This window comes from Solanum tuberosum, unplaced genomic scaffold, assembly GCF_000226075.1.
Source record: "Solanum tuberosum cultivar DM 1-3 516 R44 unplaced genomic scaffold, SolTub_3.0 scf00157, whole genome shotgun sequence".
Taxonomy (NCBI): Eukaryota; Viridiplantae; Streptophyta; class Magnoliopsida; order Solanales; family Solanaceae; genus Solanum; species Solanum tuberosum.
In genome coordinates, this window is record NW_006239084.1 from 350805 (window position 1) to 370861 (window position 20057).

At 36.0% G+C, this 20057-nt stretch overlaps 2 protein-coding genes across 2 annotated transcripts in view; one reads left to right on the forward strand and one right to left on the reverse strand.

Moving 5' to 3' along the window:
• Nucleotides 1-18708, forward strand: part of LOC102606447 (uncharacterized) — a 39948-nt gene extending 21240 nt beyond the window's left edge. Inside the window, exons 14-25 of the mRNA XM_006353678.2 lie at nt 4446-4516; nt 5381-5492; nt 5711-5850; nt 6048-6206; nt 6276-6379; nt 6652-6827; nt 14421-14610; nt 16086-16185; nt 16883-17051; nt 17483-17565; nt 17863-17939; nt 18167-18708. Coding sequence (XP_006353740.1) covers nt 4446-4516; nt 5381-5492; nt 5711-5850; nt 6048-6206; nt 6276-6379; nt 6652-6827; nt 14421-14610; nt 16086-16185; nt 16883-17051; nt 17483-17565; nt 17863-17939; nt 18167-18338 — 1553 coding nt within the window. The 3' untranslated portion in view covers nt 18339-18708. The remainder of the gene's footprint in view (nt 1-4445; nt 4517-5380; nt 5493-5710; nt 5851-6047; nt 6207-6275; nt 6380-6651; nt 6828-14420; nt 14611-16085; nt 16186-16882; nt 17052-17482; nt 17566-17862; nt 17940-18166) is intronic.
• A 315-nt stretch (nt 18709-19023) lies between these two features.
• Nucleotides 19024-20057, reverse strand: part of LOC102578453 (organic cation/carnitine transporter 7-like) — a 6675-nt gene continuing 5641 nt past the window's right edge. Inside the window, exon 5 of the mRNA XM_006353679.2 lies at nt 19024-19433. Coding sequence (XP_006353741.1) covers nt 19209-19433 — 225 coding nt within the window. The 3' untranslated portion in view covers nt 19024-19208. The remainder of the gene's footprint in view (nt 19434-20057) is intronic.

The following is a 20057-nucleotide window of genomic DNA, read 5'->3' on the forward strand; positions in this document are numbered from 1 at the left end:
TTTAGAGAACCTTCAATTTTGAAATTTCTGTAGTTTTCCTAACAATAACAACTGCTTCTATGCCTTAGTCCCACACAAGCTAGGGTCGGCTACATGAATCAATTATTTTGAGGTATTGGAATGAAAAGGGGCCAAATAGAACAGAATTGACATAGAGGATTTTCATAGCCTACCTTAGCTTGTATGGAATTAATATTTAGATGATTCTTTATGTTGGTATCATCCCGCCCACAGCACATCCTAATAGCAGATAACTTAACTAGCCAACCATGCATTCAGCTCAACTCATGATGATATTCTTTTTATAATGGTTGTGTCAGTTATCTTGCCTTCACCTCAACTACTCCACCTACCATCTCTCACCACTCACCAGCACATATACCGAGTAACTCTACCTACCAAGACTTAGGCAGATAGGAAAGAATCACCTAACTCACGATATCATTTTTATTATTGCTCTGCAAGAATCCTTGGCCAACCCAAGCTGCAGAACTCACAAATAGCACAAAATTGAAATGGGACTACTCCAAAAACAATGTTATAATGTGAATCTACAAGTAATTCGTGCTCCTGTGGCAACATAGTCGCCAATCAGACAATAAATTCAGGGTAAACAACCACATATAAAGAAAGACAAAATGTTCAGTAAAGATGGGAAAATTACACAATATTTCTATCGAAAAACATTCGCCAATCAGACTACATTTCAGTGGTGAACCCAGTTCAATAGGACTAGGTTTCACCAAACCCACTGGTTCTAGTATGGGCTGTGTATAAATATTGTAAAGCCTACTAAAAGCTGACAAATTATCAAAGTTTGAAATGTGAACCAGCAACGATAAGCATTTCTGTTTAGTCGTGAAAGTCCTATGCGAATGATATTAAGTTATTAGACATGAGTTAGAGTCCCACAGTCTACATTTCTTTTTGTTCTTTTACATATGGTTCTATAATCTTTTCTTTTTCAAGGTAACGTACATAGGGTTCCCTTTTTGGAAATACACGAACGCTCCAACTTAGAACCCATAGCCTCCAAATCCTAGATCAGATACTGCCATGTATATGGAGCACAAAGAACGAAATTCATGAAACAGAAAAAAAAAATGACCAGAAAAGCTTATTCACAACTGCTCCTAGAGCAATACAGTCACCACCAGGACATGATTCTAGAGCAAAAAGATCCAAATTCACCGAAACAAAGAAACAAATGGAAATGCAAAATGGCAATTCTAGACCTATCTTGTTGCTAGTGTGATACTGCAGAAACCAGTCATCGCCTATACAAGGATCATCACTGATTCAGATTAGCAAGAGAACTACTTCTGGAGCAAACCAAACAGTGATTAATTAAATAAAAACATAAAATTCGGGTAAATTAAATATAATTGCGAACTATCAACTACTTCTGGAGCAACATAGTCTCCGATCAGACCTTCAAGTACAAAGAAACAGAAAATACCAGCAAAAATAGAAAGCAGAATTACAACAACTACTAAAAGCAATAGAGTCGCCAATAAACTTTGGATTCTAGAATAATCCAATTTGCACTGAGTTAAAAGGACATGTTTACCGATTCCAAGAGGATCAAGGAGGTCGTGATGAAGTTGCCGCCGACGGTGGTTGCTGCCGGTGACACGCGCATGCGGTGGGGGGAAATCGCCGAGTAATTAGAAAAATCAACGACGTGATATTGGCAAGGATCTTAGTCCAGTCATACCATGTCTTTGCTCGAGATACATCTCTTGCTACATCAAAAGACTTGAAACCCATTTGCGAAAAAGATCATATCTTTCTCCATTTCAAGAAGTACGAGGGAAAGGAAAAGGTTGGGAGTGGGAGAAAAGGGAAGAGAAAGAAATAAAGGAATGAGGATTCCGGTGACAGAAGGTCGCCGGAGGGGGTTCTGCCCTCCTTCGTTAGGAAAGAGAAAATATTTGGAGTAGCGTGCCTGGTAATACCCAAAATATGAAAAGGTTATTGCCAGAAAAGAAGATTCTGATGACCTGTGAAAACGATTGGGGTCCCTCGCGACGGCGCGTGAGGCGCGTGGCGTCGGATTCTGATGGAGAAAGGAGGCGCGTGGGAGCGCGTGAGATGTTTTTTGAGGATGGGTATTTTTGGGGTAGGTCGCAATAGGGTGAAGGAGGTTGTGATGGAGGCAATTGGAAGAAGAAAGAAAGAGAGAGATGGAATTCCGATGGTCAGAAGGACCACCGGTGGGTTTTCTGGGTAGTGAGATGTATTTTTAAAAGTTACATCGGGATTAGTGCCTGGGAGAAAAGTTGTTTTAACTTTTATTCCTAACTTTACATCAATTACTCTGTACATAGTTGTACATTTTAATCCATGTCGCACGTCAAGTTCTGCTATATCAGTACTGTTTTGAGTAAGTGATCATTATACCTTTGATCCACGACCTGCAATTGCAGTGAAGTTGCCCCTAGAAGCAGAATTTTTATTGTCGTACAACTTCACAGTGGTAATTGTAGGTGTTGAAAGAGTAGAGAGGGTGGAGAAAATGGGTTTCTCAACTATTTGTTTGTTGGTCATTTTACCCTTTTTTTGATCAAATAACTAAACAAAGAATCAGAGTTATCAAAGGCGAAAAGTACAAAAAAGCTTTAAGGTCCGTGGGGGATTTAAGCACAAATAAAGCGTGGGCATTAATGAAAAAAGGCGCAAAGGGAGAAAAAAAATACAAAATGTATATGTTTAGTCCAAGACTAATAATTATAAACATGAATGACAAATATATGACCAAAGAAATTGAATTTTTTTTATGATAAAGTGAAATATCAATTGTTTAGTGTCACTTCTTCATAAGAGGCTCATTGACAATGAAAAGTTTGTCTTAGAACCTTGATGAGGACACTGACGCGCACATAAAGCGAGGCAAAGCGCTCAACACGTTTTGAGCCTCGCTTCAGGGCTTAAGCGCGCCTTTGATAACACTGCAAAGAATAGAAGTAAATCAGTTCAAGCAAAATAGGGAATACAAAATCAACTTCAAAATTATGGGAGAGACAAAATAGAGAAGTAAAGAAGATATGAATAAATAAATGAGAATTACTGAGTTCCCAATGATGTTGAGGGGATGGAATGAAGCTGAAGGTCATGACAACTCAAGTAGAGGTCAAAGAAATTACCTGCAGTCTTCTAGGAAAATAAGTTTTCGAAGAAGAGGTGCATATGATACATTAGGCAATTCTTACATAGGAAAGAGAGAGAATGTTGAAGTGCTATGTAAGATAGAACAAAAGTTCACGTGCTTTTGGGCTCAATATATGTACAATACATGTCATGGGATTGGGTTGTGACGCTAGGCCACTTGAGTAGTTGTTGAGATTACTGAGGAGAAAAACACGTTGTGGAGTAGCGTTATAGTGGAAAAACATGGGAGATCAAATTACAGATGATTCTTGGGTGTGGTAATGAACTTGTGTGGTGTTAGCATGTTGGAAAGGAATAATGAAGGGAGGGCAAATTTGTTATGGTGTGGGTGAGCAGTGAGCTCATGAGGAATGATAATGAGATACATCGAATGTTAGTTTCTAAAGAATCATTTATAAGTGGGAGGAAAGTTGGGACTAATTATAAAGAAAATACAATTTTAAAGCAAGAGAGGGGTGAAAATAGGATTATTTGGAGGGAACTCGCTTCTAGAATGTTATTGCATTCTTGACATAGTTTGCCTTTGAAAAACAGTTTTGACGCAGATATTTCATGTAAAAGAAGAAGAATAATGGTGAGTTTATGTTGTATGTGCAAAGAGTGTGGAGAAGATACAGCGTATCTACCAGTACACTGCAGGGTTGAAGTACAGCTATGGGAGCTTGCTAATCTTCTAGTTGTTTATCATCAGTTGGGTGTTAGTGCAGATTGTGCTGGGCATAATTGCAAGCTGGAAGTTACAAAAGATTGGGAGAGAGGACATAGGCTAGGGAGGTTGTACTTGTTTGCCTTTTCTGGACAAGATAGAATGAGTTAGCAGATTGCTTCATAGCATACAGCATGATATGAAAGTATTAGAAAATAGTTTTAATTGTATTAAATACTTTTGGTGTAATTGAAAAGAGATAATTCTTTTTCGTATTGATTACTGGCCTGATTTGATAGATGGGTGAAATATGACATGTAACCTTACGTTGTATATTTTTTCCATTTTCTCAGTGCGTTAAAAAACTGAGTACATGATCTATCAAAAACAAAGAAAATCAGTTTCAACGGTATAAGTTATAACTGTTCAACAGGTTTCTTTGAAGCAATCCATTCAGTTTCACAGAAAAGGTCTCACTCCATTTTAGTCAATGAAATATGAGTCTTCATTCTCAGAAAATAGGAGTCTTCCCCTTCTCAATTTCTGTTTAAAATCTTTTCAAGTTAACTCTATCTCAAAACACAGTCGTTTATGCATTCTTATTTTGTGCTTCTTTGTTTGCTTTCAGAAATTTCAGAAGACGAAGCAGAAAATCTATTACAAGAGGCTATTCAAGAGAAGTTTGCTGTGTTTGGTGATGTATGATATACAAAATAGTTACTTAAATAGTTAATTTTCCATTATCATGTCAGTGAGTTCTGCTTTTCAATATTGTTAGTTAATTAATTGGTCAAGAGATATCTTTGGGGTAAACTATGGAGACTAGAAGTTTTTTTGGGCAGAAAATCCCCAGGAGAAATAGCTGAGCTAACAAAGGACATGGCCATGTCTTCTCTCTAAGTTGCCTTCTGGGAAAAAAGTTGATTGGTTTTTCACATGAATAGGGATGAGGTAGATTGGAAAAAGGGGAAGGTTATTGTTTGATCAGAAACCAGTCAAAATATTTCATAGATGGAACAAGGATGTGATAGATCAAGATATATTTTGATGTATGGAAAGCAAGATTTAAGTAAACAACAGTAGAAAGAGATGCATCACAATCACTTGCTGTACATGGTCTTCATTTTACTTTTCTCTACTTAGAAAAGAGTTGTCTTAGGCATGACATTTCAACTTAGGAATAATATTATAGGTTCAACAGTCCGTAGAATTGTTCGAGGATAAAGACTATTACGAGTGCTCAGTCAAGTAGCATGGGCTGAATTTTTGGAGCCTTAGTTCTTGGAAATTCAAAATCTGATTACTCTGCTTCTGCAAACGAAGAATAAAAACTGGTTACTGATTCTCAATCGCCATCTAATTTTTTTCTTCTTGTTTTAAAGACCAAATGTTTTATCTTCTACTCCTTTCTACTTTTGAAAATTAGAAACTTTTATGAACTCCCCTTTCTATTGTCCGCGTTTTCTTTTTTTTCCTCTCTTTTTCTTCTGATTTGGGGGTGATTATGTTTTGTCATTGAATGTACGGGTGCTAAAGTCTGATATTGGCTGTTCTGTTATGCAGGTCCAGAAAGATCATCAAGCCATCGATATTCTTTTAGCTGAAATAGATATATATGAACTATTTGCTTTCAATCATTGCAAGGGAAGGAAGGTCAAGCTTGCTCTTTGCGAAGGTAACCCTTGCCATTTGTTGTAGAATCCTGCATAATTTATATGAAAATTGTTGTTTGGCCGTTCAGTTTACTTTCTGTTAAAGCCTTGTAGTTATCTGACTATCTACGTATCCGGTGTTGGTTTTGTCTAGGTTTCCCTGTTCTTTTTGAAAAGTTTCAAATTGTTTTAAGTTTATCTTTATTTTGAGGAAATTCATGAGTGTAAATCATCAAACCAGAGCTTGACGAGAGAATGCAAGATTTGAAAAATGAGCTGCAATCTTTTGAGGGTGAGGGGTCTGATGAAAGCCATAGGACAAAGGCTGTAGATGCACTGAAAAGGATGGAGAACTGGAACCTGTTTAGTGAATCTTATGAGGTATCTTACTTTTGCTAAGTCGTATTCACTATTCAGTAACTTCTATGAGAAGACTAAACTATTGTTGCTGTTTTGATATTGTTCTTTTGTCCGAAAAAATTGCCATTGCTTATAGTTGCATTGTTTCTTTCACATGGGATGATGATAAGACATGATAATGATATTGATCATCAGTGATTAAAACCGTGGTCATGCAGGACTACAAAAATTATACAGTTGCTCGTGACACTTTCCTTTCACATTTGGGGGCAACCTTATGGGGGTCAATGAGACACATCATTTCTCCATCACTTGCTGATGGGGCATTCCACTACTATGAGAAAATATCTTTTCAGTTGTTCTTTATCACACAGGAGGTATGATGCTAATTTGAATTTAAACTAATGACATTGCTTTGTACTTACATGTTCTATGCGTTTGTGCAGAAATTTAGAAATATTAAGCAGTTACCTGTTGACCTCAAGACTATCATGAATGGTCTTTCATCATTGGTGCTATCTTCTCAGGAAGTGATGTTCAGTCCGCACATGTAAGCATTTGGTTCATTCTCTTATTCATTGCTCCTTCCAGATAAATATTGTTCTCTATATTTGTCTCAAGTTAAATGTAGGTTAGTTATATGTTGAGGTGTAAAGGTAAAAGTGTTAAATACAGATATTGTATTGAATAATTGTCCGTGTAAGTATATATTTTATTTCCGCTTCATGGATTTAGCTTACTCGTCTTTAATTATGTGATCTTGTTCTAAATATACCCTCTGGATATGTGCCCCTATTTATTTTAGTCCGTTCTGTTTCACAGGTTGCCGCTGTCAGAGGATCCTGCTTTAGCCATGGCATTTTCAGTAGCCCGGAGAGCGGCAGCTGTTCCCCTGTTGCTTGTGAATGGAACGTATAGGAAAACTGTTCGTTCCTATCTGGATTCCTCCATTCTCCAGCATCAGTTGCAGAGATTGAATGATCATGGTTCTTTAAAAGGTGAGCTTTTGTGATCACAGGTTTATAGTAGTGCTTGTTGAGGTAGAAAAAGCACACGGCCAACTCTCCTCAAGTACAACATCATTTGAGAGGGAAAGGAGAGACATCTAGGGTGATTAATTAGAAAATCAAAGTTTTTGTTTCCCCCCTGTAGATTTATATTTGGGGCGGGCTGGAGAATTATAAATAAATCTTATATGGATATTAATTATCTTAGTAGTCATTTGTTTTGTTTCAACTTGTACTTTAAGGGGTCATTTGTTCTGAGGGATAAGGGATAATAAACCCAGGATTATCCTGCGTTTGGTTAGGGGTATTAGTTAGTCCCGAGATTATTTATTCCATCATTTGTACTATAATGATGGGATAAGTTATAGTAGTCATTTGTTTTGTTTCAACTTGTACTTTAAGGGGTCGTTTGGTGTGAAGGATAATACCAAATAGTCCTGAGATTAAATTATAGTGCCACTTAATTTGTTGTTTGGTTGGTAAGTCCGGGATAACTTATCCCGGGATTAATAATTAGTACCGGGATAAATTATCCCTCCCCTTGGGTGGTATAGTAATCCCGGGATAAAATAAATAAATGACAATAATATCTCTTTAAACCCTTTTTATACATCACTTTTTACATTCATGAAGGGCATTTTTGTAAACAATAAATTGTTCTTAAAATTTATTATTTTGAATACAACAAACCAAACGCTCAATAAAAAATAATCCCAACACAACTTATCCCATCATAACTAATCCCATCATAACTTGAATTCAAACTAAACGACTCCTAAGGGGTCATTTGTAAAATGCAGGATTATTTTATCCTGTGTTTGGTTAGGGGTATTAGTTAGTCCCGAGATTATTTATTCCACCATTTGTACTATAATGATGGGATAAGTTATCCCATATGTATGATGGGATATCCAATCCCATGGGATAACTTTGTCTATCCAATCCCCATGCCAAACAACCCCCAAGTATTCATTCTTAAAACCATGTAATAACGATATGGTTATTCTTTGTCCGTTTTTATAGTCATTTGAAGTGAAATGAATACTAGATATGCTTGTCAATAATTGTGTGCTATGGAGAAGGCACCAGGGCCGGATGGATTCCCTATGTCCTTTTATTTGGCTTTCTGGGAACTTATGAAGGAGGACATCCTGAAGACTCTCCAATATTTTTATGAATATCAGAATTTTTTAGAAAAGCCTTAATGCAACATTCATAGCCTTGATCCCAAAGAAGGTTGGAGCATCAGAGTTGAAAGATTTCAGACCTATAAGTCTCATAGGTGGAATATATAAAATTGTGGCAAAGATATTGGCTGAAAGACTCAAGAAGGTGGTTAACAATTTAGTTAACAAGCATCAGATGGCATTTATAAAAGGAAGACAGATCATGGATGCAGCCCTAATTGCTAGTGAGTGTGGACTCAAGACTTAAAGGGGCAGAAGCAGGTGTCATGTGTAAGCTAGACATAGAAAAAGCCTATGATCATGTCAACTTGAGATTCTTGTTGAATACTCTCAGACAAATGGGCTTTGGTGAGAAATGGTTGAAATGGATTGACTTTTGCATTAAAACTGTCAAGTTCTCTGTTTTGGTGAATGGTGAACCTGTAGGTTTTTTTGGTTCTGAAAGGGGTCTTAGACAAGGTGACCCTTTGTCTCCTTTCCTGTTTATACTAGGCTACTAGCTATGGAGGGATTTGATAGCATTATGAGGATAGCCTTACAAAATAGATGGATTAAAGGGTTTGAGATAGGAGATAGTAGAGGGGAAATAATGGAGGTATGTCACCTACAGTATGCAGATGACACAATGATATTTTGTGAGCCAAAGGTTGAACAAATAGGTTACATCAGAATGATTTTGTCTATTTTTGAAGCTTCCTCTGGCTTGAAAGTTAACTGGGGAAAAACCAATTTGTTCCCGATAAAGGAGGTGCCAAATATCCAAAATCTTGCAATCATTTTAGGGTGCAAAGTTGAAAAGATGCCAACTACATACCTTGGTATGCCACTGGGAAGTGAACACAAGGCAGGGGAAATTTGGGATGGAATATTAGAGAAAACTGAAAAAAGATTGGCTAGGTGGAAGGCACAGTACATATCACTAGGAGGGAGGCTCATCCTTATCAACTCTGTACTTGATGCACTTCCTACGTATGTAATGTCTCTATTTCCCATACCTCCCAAAGTTATGAGAAAGCTTGACAGACTTGGGAGGGATTTTCTGTGGCATGGCGGTAAAGAGGGCAAAGGATATAAACTAGTCAATTGGCAGACAACAATGCACAGTAGAGAACAAGGTGGTTTGGGCATCAGAAATCTGAAAGCACAGAACAATAGTTTATTGATGAAATGGCTCTGGAGATACAATATGGAGGATCATGCATTATGGAGGGAGGTAATTAGACACAAGTTTGGTGAACTCAACCCATGGTGTACCAATGTGAGCACTAATACTTATGGAGTTGGAGTCTGGAAGACCATTAGAGCTCTATGGCCCAAATTGAAAAGAAACTTGCAGAAGAGAGTTGGAGATGGGAAAAGAATAAAATTCTGGAAGGATGCTTGGAAGGAGCAAAGTGCATTAATGGAGATTTTTCCAGACCTGTTTATTCTAAGCAACAACCCAGATGGCACCATTTATGATATGTGGAGTGCACAAGGATGGAACTTATTCTTCAGGAGATTGCTAAATGACTGGGAGATTGATAGAGTAGTTGATTTGCTAAATAGGATTGATGATTTCAATGGCACTACTGCTGAACCAGATACATTAAGATGGAAACACAATATTGATGGGCAATTCTCTGTTAAAAGGGTTTATAAAATGGAAGAAAGGGTACAATGTAGAGGGCAACGAAAAATATGGAGAAACTTATGGAATAGTCCATCCCCAACCAAGGTAAAATGCTTTACTTGGTGGTTAAAAGAGCATGCCTGACACAAGAAGTTTTGAAGAAAAAAAGGGGCCATCATAGTTTCCAGGTGCTTCTTATACAATGAGACAAATGAAACAAGAAGTAGGTTTAGAGGGATTGTATGAAGATACAAGAAGTAGGTTTGGAGAGAGAGAAATGGGAGGTGTTATGAAGATAGATCCAATTCCATCCAGAAAGTTAAATGGAATTGTATAATATTTTTCTACTTTTGGTGTAAAGAAGTAGGCTTAGAGGATATAGATCAGTTTGTAGATTTATTAAGATCTCCGTAAGTATCTTCTTTTCTAGTTGTTTTTTTTTTTTGTTTATCTAACACTTTTTGATGGTGTCCAACATGTCCTTAATGCTGAGGAATACACATTTACCATTTCAAAAAAAGAAGAAGATATGCTTGTCAATTTACAAAGTTATTAGTATGTAAATGGAGTAGTCGCACCGAGTAAGTACAACCTGTGTTTTACCTGATATGGAGTTTATGAAGGCTAAGTTGCATGGACTCTTCACTTTCGATGCCGCACCAATCTCGGATTTCTCCAAAAACACACTACTTTTGGCGAATCCGACACGCACCCCTTGACATTTTTGAAGAGCCGAGCAACATAGTCTGAAGGGGAGTAAGGCCTCATTTTTATTTGTTCAAGTTAAGACATCTGAATATGAATGTACATATCTGATTATTAAGATGTATATTAAGATTTAAGATGTTTGAAACTAAATATACATCTTAATATTAAGATGTTGTATTAAAATATGAATAAATAATTAAAACGGTTTATTTTCTCTACATCTGAATGCAAAAATCTCGTCTCTGTTTAAAAAATAATAAATATAATATAAAATCCTAATTTATCTAATACCATATCAACAAAATATTTTTAAAATATTACATGGTGGTTGATAGTAGCAATGACTTATGGTGGTGGTTAGTGGTGTTGTTGGTTGATGGAGTGGGTACGTTGTAGCCTATAGGGGCGGAACTACAAGTATACTAAGGGTGACCAGGCGAACACTCTTCGTCGAAAAATTATACCATATACATGAGTTAAATGCTACTTTAAACGGTTAAATGTTATACTTTGGACACCCTTGACACAAAAAGGGGTTCTAGCCCAGTGGTTCTAGCTTCTAGGCACTGAAAAGCCTATGTTCAGTGAACAGCGCTTTTACAAGAACTTCTAATTTTACTGATTACTTTTGTTGATAATACTTAATAAATCTGTTAATTTTGAAATAATTCAAAACTAACATTACTTATTAAAATAATCCTTTATTAGAGACATACAACTTAAAAATCTAAAAAAAGAACAAAAAAAATTAGCAGGGTTTTTAAACGATTTGATTTTGACATTCTTTTTTATTCATTAAAAATTTGAATAAAACTTAAAAGTAATTATTTAATTTAAAGTTAATAAGCAAAACCTACAATTTTTTATAAAGCTAATAAAATTGAAAAAAAAACTCCATCTAGAAATTTAAAAAACAACACAAAACTCTTTTGATTCTACTCTCCATTTTTAATGTCTCATTGTTATTGTTGTCACCGGAGCTTGGTGAAAGCTTGAAGTGTAAAAGTGATTCATTTGAAGCTGAATTTTCTCTTCCTTTTTTTTTCTTTGTCCATTCAATTCATACTAAATTAAATATGAACATTAAAACTAAATATTATGCAGTCAGCTAATTTATCTGCAAGGAGAAAGCAAGGATAAGCGGGGTCAGTCACACTGACATATTGAGGAATAACCTCAACCATAGCTATTTACCTGGAACAAGCATATATAAGAGATCATGCAGTTTATAAATCATCAAGAATAGCTTGTTTCAATCAACTTGGCAAATTCATATATGAAAATTGTATTCAAGTTGTTTAAATAATCACATCGTTATTTATTGGGAGGATCTTTAGGATTGAGTATTCTTTCTGACACTATGGATTTACCATAGCCATCTGACTACCCTGTCAGCTAGGTTCCCTTCTAGAGGGTCTTTATAGTTTATACAACATTAGTTTGTCCTACCAGGTGTACCAGGTCTAACAATCCCGACCGACGTTAGATAACAACGAAACTGACAAAGTTAACTTCCTGAAACAGTTTATTCATAATGCCACATATATTCATATTCTTCTTGTGTCAACTTTGAATCCAACAATATATAATAACTCGGAAATAGCATAAATTCAAGAGTAATTTTTTCTGTTTTGAGAATGGTAACATGTAATCTATATATCCACAGGTATGTATACTACATCAAAATATGTAGTCCCCCTTCAAAAGTATTACAACTTACAGTTTGAACATCCATCTTTTGTTCCTTGAATAGTCTAAAACGTCAAAAATATCTTCTGGTTGAGCTATTAATTGTGTTTACACCAAAAATAAAACCGGGACAATCCTGCAAGTTGCTCTGCTTGTCTTCAAAACATCTCCTATTCCTTTCTTTCCACATTGTCCATGAAATGCATGCAGGGACAATCTTCCATCTTCCTTCCTTTTTGTCTGCATTGCCATCCTTGTTCCAGCAGTTTAACAATCCTTTTATGTTCCCTGGCTCCACCCACTTAGTCCTCCGTAGATAAATGAGTATCTTCCGCAACTGGTCTGTCCAAACTTCCTTCAGTATCTTTGTAATATCCTCCCATTAGCTTTGTTTCCCGGAGAGACACTACATCAGCTTTCCAAGCATGTAGAATGTTTCTGATTAGCCTCCTTTTTCTGCCACAATTTAGCCCCCTAACATTCCAAGGCACTCTTTCCAAGGCATAAATTCAAGAGTAATCAGTATGTAAACTCATGGTAAAAGTGATTTAGTACATTTTCAAATATTTGATCATATTCTTGCTTGTCTGCGAGAAAAATCAATTTTTGGATTAAACATTTCAATGCAAAATTCAAATAAAAAACATGCTATAGTTGAAAATCAACTATGGAGGAGTTATCACTCACTGTACTTCCGCCGAAATAGCTCCAACCTTGCTTCCAATAATTATGTCGCAAAAATTTCAAAAATCTAAATTCACGACATAATGTTTAGATGTTATTTATCCCAAAAACTCATGAACTCTAAATATTTCTTGACATAATGCCATCTCTTAATAGACCACCACCACCACCACTACTGTGTCAACCTAAATTTTCTAGCTTAAGAAATGATTTCTACAATCTTTATTTATAGGTTATGATGTGGAACTTCGAATTTACAAGAAAGTTATTATCCCCCAGTTTTGATACCAAAATCTGCTTTTCAGGTTGTCTTCCCAAAGTTGAAACTCTTAAAAGAAAATATCAGATTTTATTTAATCCTAAAAATCCCAGTTGTTATTACTACTTCTCCCAACCAGAGGATGAATTCACGGTGAAATATGTATGTCAAGAACTTACTTGTAAAAGCAATCTCAAGAAAAAGAACGAACTTGTAAAAGTCAAGAATGGAGAAAAGTGATTGGGTGTCCTCAATACTAATTGTCTCTGCTATCTTCTTCATTTCCCCTTTCTCTCTTCTGTATCTCTCATTTCCTCTCTATTTTTTCCTTCTGAAAATCACTGCTGTTGGACAGCATGGTTTGAAACCAGCAGCACTACTTTTTTTTTTTTTTGATGAAGTACGGAGATTTCATTAGAAGGCATAAGAATATGCAAAGCAAAAATTACAGCAAAAGAAGGGGTCTGCTTCTGTACAAGAATTTACTAAATAACTAAAGAGCAGACATAGTCCAAAAAAAGTTCAACAGTGGTTACAGGGGCCTGGTTGAACCAGCTATATAAGAAGACCAAACAGTTTTATTTGTTGACTGCCTCTTCTCCTACTTTTTTTCCAAAGCCGCGGCCTTTTCTCTCTCTCTTGATTACTATTTAAAATTATCACGGAGGTGGGTTTTTAACTTAGGACTTAAGTTGTTTAATGGCTTGGGTTAAGTATTTTAATTGTTTAGATGTTTTAAATGGTCCAAGCCCAATTCTTTAAGTCATTATATGGTGATGGTGATTGAAAATAGTAGTTAATGGTGGGGGCGGCTGATTATTGTGGTGGATCATTATTGTAGCTAATGGTTGTGGAAAATAGTGGTGGTTGATGGTGGTGATTGTCAATAGTGATTGGTGGTTGTTGTGATAATAGTGGTGGGTGCTGATCTTTGTAAATGGTGGCTAGTGGTGGTGTCAGTTAATTGTGATGATTGGTGGCAGTAGTAGTTGATAAAGGTGGGCGATCATGATGGTTAACAATTAAAATGGATGAAGTAGTGGTGAAATGCCATCTTTACAGAATTACTTGAAGCATAGCATCTTAGTGATATTAATATTTTATTATAGGTCTCAACTATTCAACTATATTCAGATCCATTAAGTGGTTGTAGAAGAAAAAATAGAAATGCACTTATTGATTAAGATTCAAATCTAAAAAACAAACACACATAATGGCTGACTTAGATCTAAAGGATTAAGACTTGATCAGACCTTCATACCTGCAAACAAATGAGGATTAAGGCCAATTATATAATCTTGTTATTTGTTTTATATGATGGTTCAGGAGCCTTTAAATGCTTATTCATGTCTGCCATCTTCTCCCCCCTCTCTTTTTTTGGGTTTTATGCTGGTTAAGGCTTGTGTTTTGCAAATTATAGTGTTTGGATTTCCTTCATACTGCAGGTTCACATGCACATAGCAGATCTACCCTTGAAGTGCCTATCTTTTGGTTTATTCACAGTGATCCCTTGTTAGTTGACAAGCATTATCAAGCCAAAGCGCTTTCCGATATGGTCATTGTGGTGCAGTCAGAAGAACCATCCTGGGAGAGTCATTTGCAGTGTAATGGGCGGTCTCTCCTGTGGGATTTGAGGTTATTATTTTAATGCATTTAAGATGAGTTTGGATTATATATTACAACTTATTATATACATTTTCTTTCTCATTCATTTACCTTACTTTTACTTTTAGATGCTTTAGACTTGTATTTTGCTAGTTTTATTTAAAGAAAATAAGCTAGTGGGCTTCTAGAGATGTTCTGTAGTTCCTCACTTGAAAAAGCACATATTATGCACTGAAAATGATAAGGAAATTTGTTGGAGGAAAGGTCTGAGTGGCAATGGCCTAGCAATGGTTTAAGCATGCAAAATGGGGAAGGTGAAAGTGATAATTTTGATGAAAAGAGGAAAAAAATAATAATAGCTCTAGAGCACTCCTTGAGCCCTTAAGGATTACATGAGAAGGTAGAATTGCATGGATTCGTGATAAAGCACTCTTGTTTAAGAAAATTAAGCATAACTATGGTTTTATTCCTGATTCTCTGACCCATTCTACTTCATAAAGGATTTCACATACCGATTAGGGATGAACTCTATTATGTACGGTCTTTAGGCCGAGCAAACACAAATGACTATGACTATGACTAAACTTCACAAAGGTATAAAAGCTGCTATTTCCAATGAGATCTTCTGATTGAACTTAAGGTAATGGGAGAGAAGGCATTCGACAGATTAATGGTAAGTAAAGCTATAGACTGGGTTCTCACTATAAGCCAGTACCCGCTCAATGCGGTATATTTTTTTATTTGAAATTGGAAAGTAGAAAATAAAGGACTTCAAAATAAGACTCCGGCAATGTTTTAAAAAAAAAACAATTTTAGGGCTACACAAGTTTTTTTTTGGGGGGGTGGGGGGGATTTTAATTGTTGCCGAAGTTTCTCTCCGTGAGTAACTTTCTGATAACTCTTTTACCTTTAGTAATCTTGTGCAATGCATCATGCATATTTTCTCTTATCACATGTCAAGACTGAAGCATTACTCATGACACTCGTATTACTATAAATTAGCTCATCTATGACCTTAATAGATCAATTGAACCTCTCTATCAATTCCTCTTCATTCAGGTCAATTTCATTCCAATGTTAGTAAATAAATTTCTTTTAAGGCAAACTAGGTATTCTCTAAGACTACATTTCCCGACTCTCACACTTATCTTGACACTGACATACGGTCTTTAGTTAGACATAAAAGGCTCGTGGAAAATACTAGACCTAATATAGGCGTACAACAGCAATAAAGTCTTAATACCCAATGGGATCACATGTATGGACCTTTTCCTTTCCTTGTATTGTGTTCTTAGTTAATTCCGGGTTGATTTAGAGATACCGTTGATCTTTTGAATTTTGAGACAACTTCCCTCCATGTGATTTCAGGTTTGTTGTTCTTTCTTTTGCTTACCTGAATTCTCATCTCAAAAGAACTCTCTGTTGAGTGGGATTTGATGGTTTTCTAAGATATTGTGGAAATGGACCATGCTGATCTGGCATTTGCTTTCTCATCTGTTATACAGGAAGCCTATTAAAGCTGCTTTGACTGCTGTGTCAGAACATCTAGCAGGAATGCTTCCCCTTCATCTTGTTTATAGTCAAGCCCATGAAACTGCAATTGAGGTATTGGAAGACATGAATGTGAATCTTACAATGGTCTCATTCTGACCATCACTATAGAGACTTGTAACTTCTTTATGTTAGGTGTCTATAGACTTGTAACCTGAAAGTTTCTAATTTCTTGCATGTAATTAACTTCTTCTGAGGGATTGCTAACTTCCTGAGCGTTTCATGCACTTCTCCTCTGCACCTTTTTTTCTTCTCGCTCGACAAATTATTTCTTTTGGTAGTGAGGTAGGATAAGCTCTCCAAAAACAAGAACACTATTCAAGAGAGTTTTTTTTCTCTCTCTTGCTTCCTTGGAACCCAAGTTTTAAGATCTAAGAAGTTTGTCACACTTTTATGACACTAATTATTTTAGTAATTTGTTTCATTCTTGTGAGAGATCAATAGATTTTAGTGAATGCTTTCTTCTACTTGTAATTCTGTTGAAGCTTATATGTGACTTTCATTAATTTAATATTTCTGTTTTATTTCGGGGTACCCCTTTTAAAGAATGTATTAATAAAAATGCAATAAAGATAATAAGAGAGTACTTCATACTCTTGTATGTGTTACATATGCTTTTTACTTGATGCTTTTCCTTGAGACAGAAGTGGTAACATGTGTCTGGTTTAATGTGTTATGTTGAGATAAAAGCTTGTAATTTAAGTCTGGTTTCTCCAAGTCACCTCTGTTCGTCTCATTACACTTTAAACAGGACTGGATTTGGTCAGTTGGATGCAATCCTCTATCCATCACTTCCCAAGGCTGGCATATCTCCAAATTCCATTCAGACACTGTTGCTCGAAGCTATGTATTGACAGCACTTGAAGAGTCCATTCAATTGGTCAATTCGGCTATTCATCGCCTTGTTATGGAGCGGACATGTATCCTTTATGAATGTTTTACTTTCATAACTACAAGTAAAAGATTGTTTTGATTGCACAAATTGTCACTTTTGTGAGTTGTCTCATTGAATATATTCCCCAAGAAGGTTTTGCAAATTGTCTTCAGCAGATTGCATAAAAGATTTATTTCTCTGTTTGAATGGTGACTGTCATTGCAAATACTTATTGGTCTTAGCCGTCTCATGACATGGGAACTTATCTCAATATTTGAATATGGAAATGTCTGTCTAAAATTTCAGGTTGGTCAATAGGTCCTTTGGGGTTAATAGATTTTAGCACTTCTTTTTCATTGGTTTGGACAGTGGATCACTAGTTTCAAACTTTCTTCATTAGTTACTGATGTTTTTTCATATAAGTTTGGTAATTGACCTTTTATCAAATTTTCTCTGTGGATCCTTAATCTGGAACAGCAGAACAGACTTTTAAGCTCTTTAAAACCCACGAGCGCGAGTTGGTAAACAAATACAACTATGTTGTTAGCTTGTGGAGAAGAGTAAGTTCTTTACGGTTTTCACCAATCCTTATTAAGTACTATGTACACAAATATTTTTGCCGAACACTTGTTACACTATCTTTTTTCCAGATAAATAACACTTGGTGTATTATCACTTTAAGCTTGGTAGAATAATTTGTTTCTTATTTCAATCTAATTGATCTGCATTTTCTGCATGAGTTAGAATGATGTTTGCAAGAAATACTTTGATATGTGTTGGCTTTTGTTGTCTTAAATTCAGCCTGTTTATGAAACATATTCCTGACCAATTTATTCCATGTTATGGGTCCCTCGCAGATTTCAACTGTCAGTGGGGAACTGCGTTTTCTGGATGCCTTGAGACTTCTCTATACCTTAGAGGATGCATCAAAAGGGTTAGCATCTGACATTTGTTATGTGGCTGATATTGTGACAGCCATCACTAGACACCCTTATTGTTGGGGTTGCTTTTACATGTGCAACAATTTGAGATAATAGAAAACGGTGTTTCACTACATTTGGAAGTATTAAGCAACTTCCATTTGGCATCCAAAAGTTCTTCACTTTTCACTTAACGTATGTGTTTAATAAATTTGTTTGCTAAAAGTCTCCTCTTATGCAGGTTTGTAAATTATGTTGATACAACTCTAGCCAGTCTCCATCCAATACATTGCACCCGTAAAAGAGAAGTTAAGGTCGAGTTTGACATGACAACAATACCTGCTTTCCTCGTTGTTTTCTTCGTTCTTTGGTTTGTTCTTAAGCCTAGAAGAGCCAAGCCTAAGATCAACTGAGAGTTTCGTGGTTGGCGTGCCTTGAAAATGCGAGTTACTTAGTTTCCTCAGTATGATTTCCCCTGGTGGGAAACTCTGTTGAGCCAATATAGTTCTCTTATGCAACACTGGACTAGAGAGCATAGGCAAGATAGGTAGAATAGCTAGGTCAAAATCATATGGTGTTGTACCATCTTTGCTTTGTAAATTTTCACCTCCCAGTATTATAACAGCTGAGATTTTGCTCTGGACCATCAAGTCTTATTTTTTCTTGTTAGTAGCTAATAACTATTGTAATTGTGCTCAGTGCATGCCTTAATACTGTGTACATCTCAACAAATGATTTCATTGATTACAATTTACAATAGCAATGTGAACTTTACTCCCTTTAGATGATAGCAAAGGTTGCCTGATGCAGTCCATGTTTATTATAACTGGAGGAAAATACTCGCCATTCTTTTCTTTTGGGTAAAATTGACTAGTTAATGCAGTTTAACCAGTAGCCACTTTTTCCTATATCCCATTACATAATTTCTTAAAATGTTGTCTGCCTACCTCTCTTTTTGAACGTCTATCGTTCCCATTTGATTATCTGATTTTAGCCATAGCTAATCTAGAATTTTTCAGTCATAAAGAGAAAGAAGGTTCAAAGTTGGTCTACTATAAGTAACGGTAGCTTTCCTTGGATGGAGATTTGTTTTCCCAATTAATAATACAAACAGATTTAGCTTATATATATTGATAATATAAGATCTTACATGATTAACCAAAATTTGACTCGTTAACGCTGAAACTTACCATACCATTGCAACATGACTTGGAGAGCTGTATCTTCAATAGATTTCTCTCCAATGTGGAGAGCACATTAACATAAAATTGGTATACAATTTCCTACAGAGAGACATGATCAACAAGTTCACGCCCCTTGGTCTCAACTGGAAAGAGCAGAACACTAATTGCTGATAAAATTACAACCACTTCAAATAAAATGATTGCAGCCATCTGGTGGCAACCTCTAACCAATTGCACTGCAACTATAGGAGAGACCATCCCTGCAATTCTCCCCACAGCACTTGCAACTCCACAACCTGTTGATCTCACTGAGGTTGGATAAATCTGCAGAAAATAGATCAAAATGGCACTTAGGCCTCCTAATATAAAATTCTCCCAGCTGTATTTTTGTCTGAAGAGTCAGTTTGTTCCAATCTACAACTTTAGACGAGAATTTACTAAAATGTCAAAATTAAATGTTTAACATCTTTATATTCATACTCCAAACAAGGCTTATAGCAGGAGTAACTTGATCCTCTCACCCTATCAAAGGTTCCTCAGCCACCAAAGAAGAACAGGTAGAACAGGCCAAGAGAACCTCAAAGCTAAAAATGCTTGGAAATTGGACTAATCTACGTTTATTCCTCATTACAAACCTGAAAACTCAATGTATTTACCTGAAGAAGATCCACTATGATATTGATAGTTTATATATAAAAAGGCAAATGGTTCTTAAATTGTGACAAAATTGCTAAAACTAATCAGCTTTAGTAACCATGTTCAGTTTTCTCTTTAGAACTCTATGCTAATACAATCAAATATCTGTAAAAATACATGCAACGGCTTCAATAAATAAGGGAGCCAGCCCTAATGTCCTAAAATCAATTTGGTTTGCAAGTCAATGCACCCATATAAAACAAGTCGATGCGCATAAGAGAGAGAGAGGGGGGGGGGGGGGGGCTCCAAATT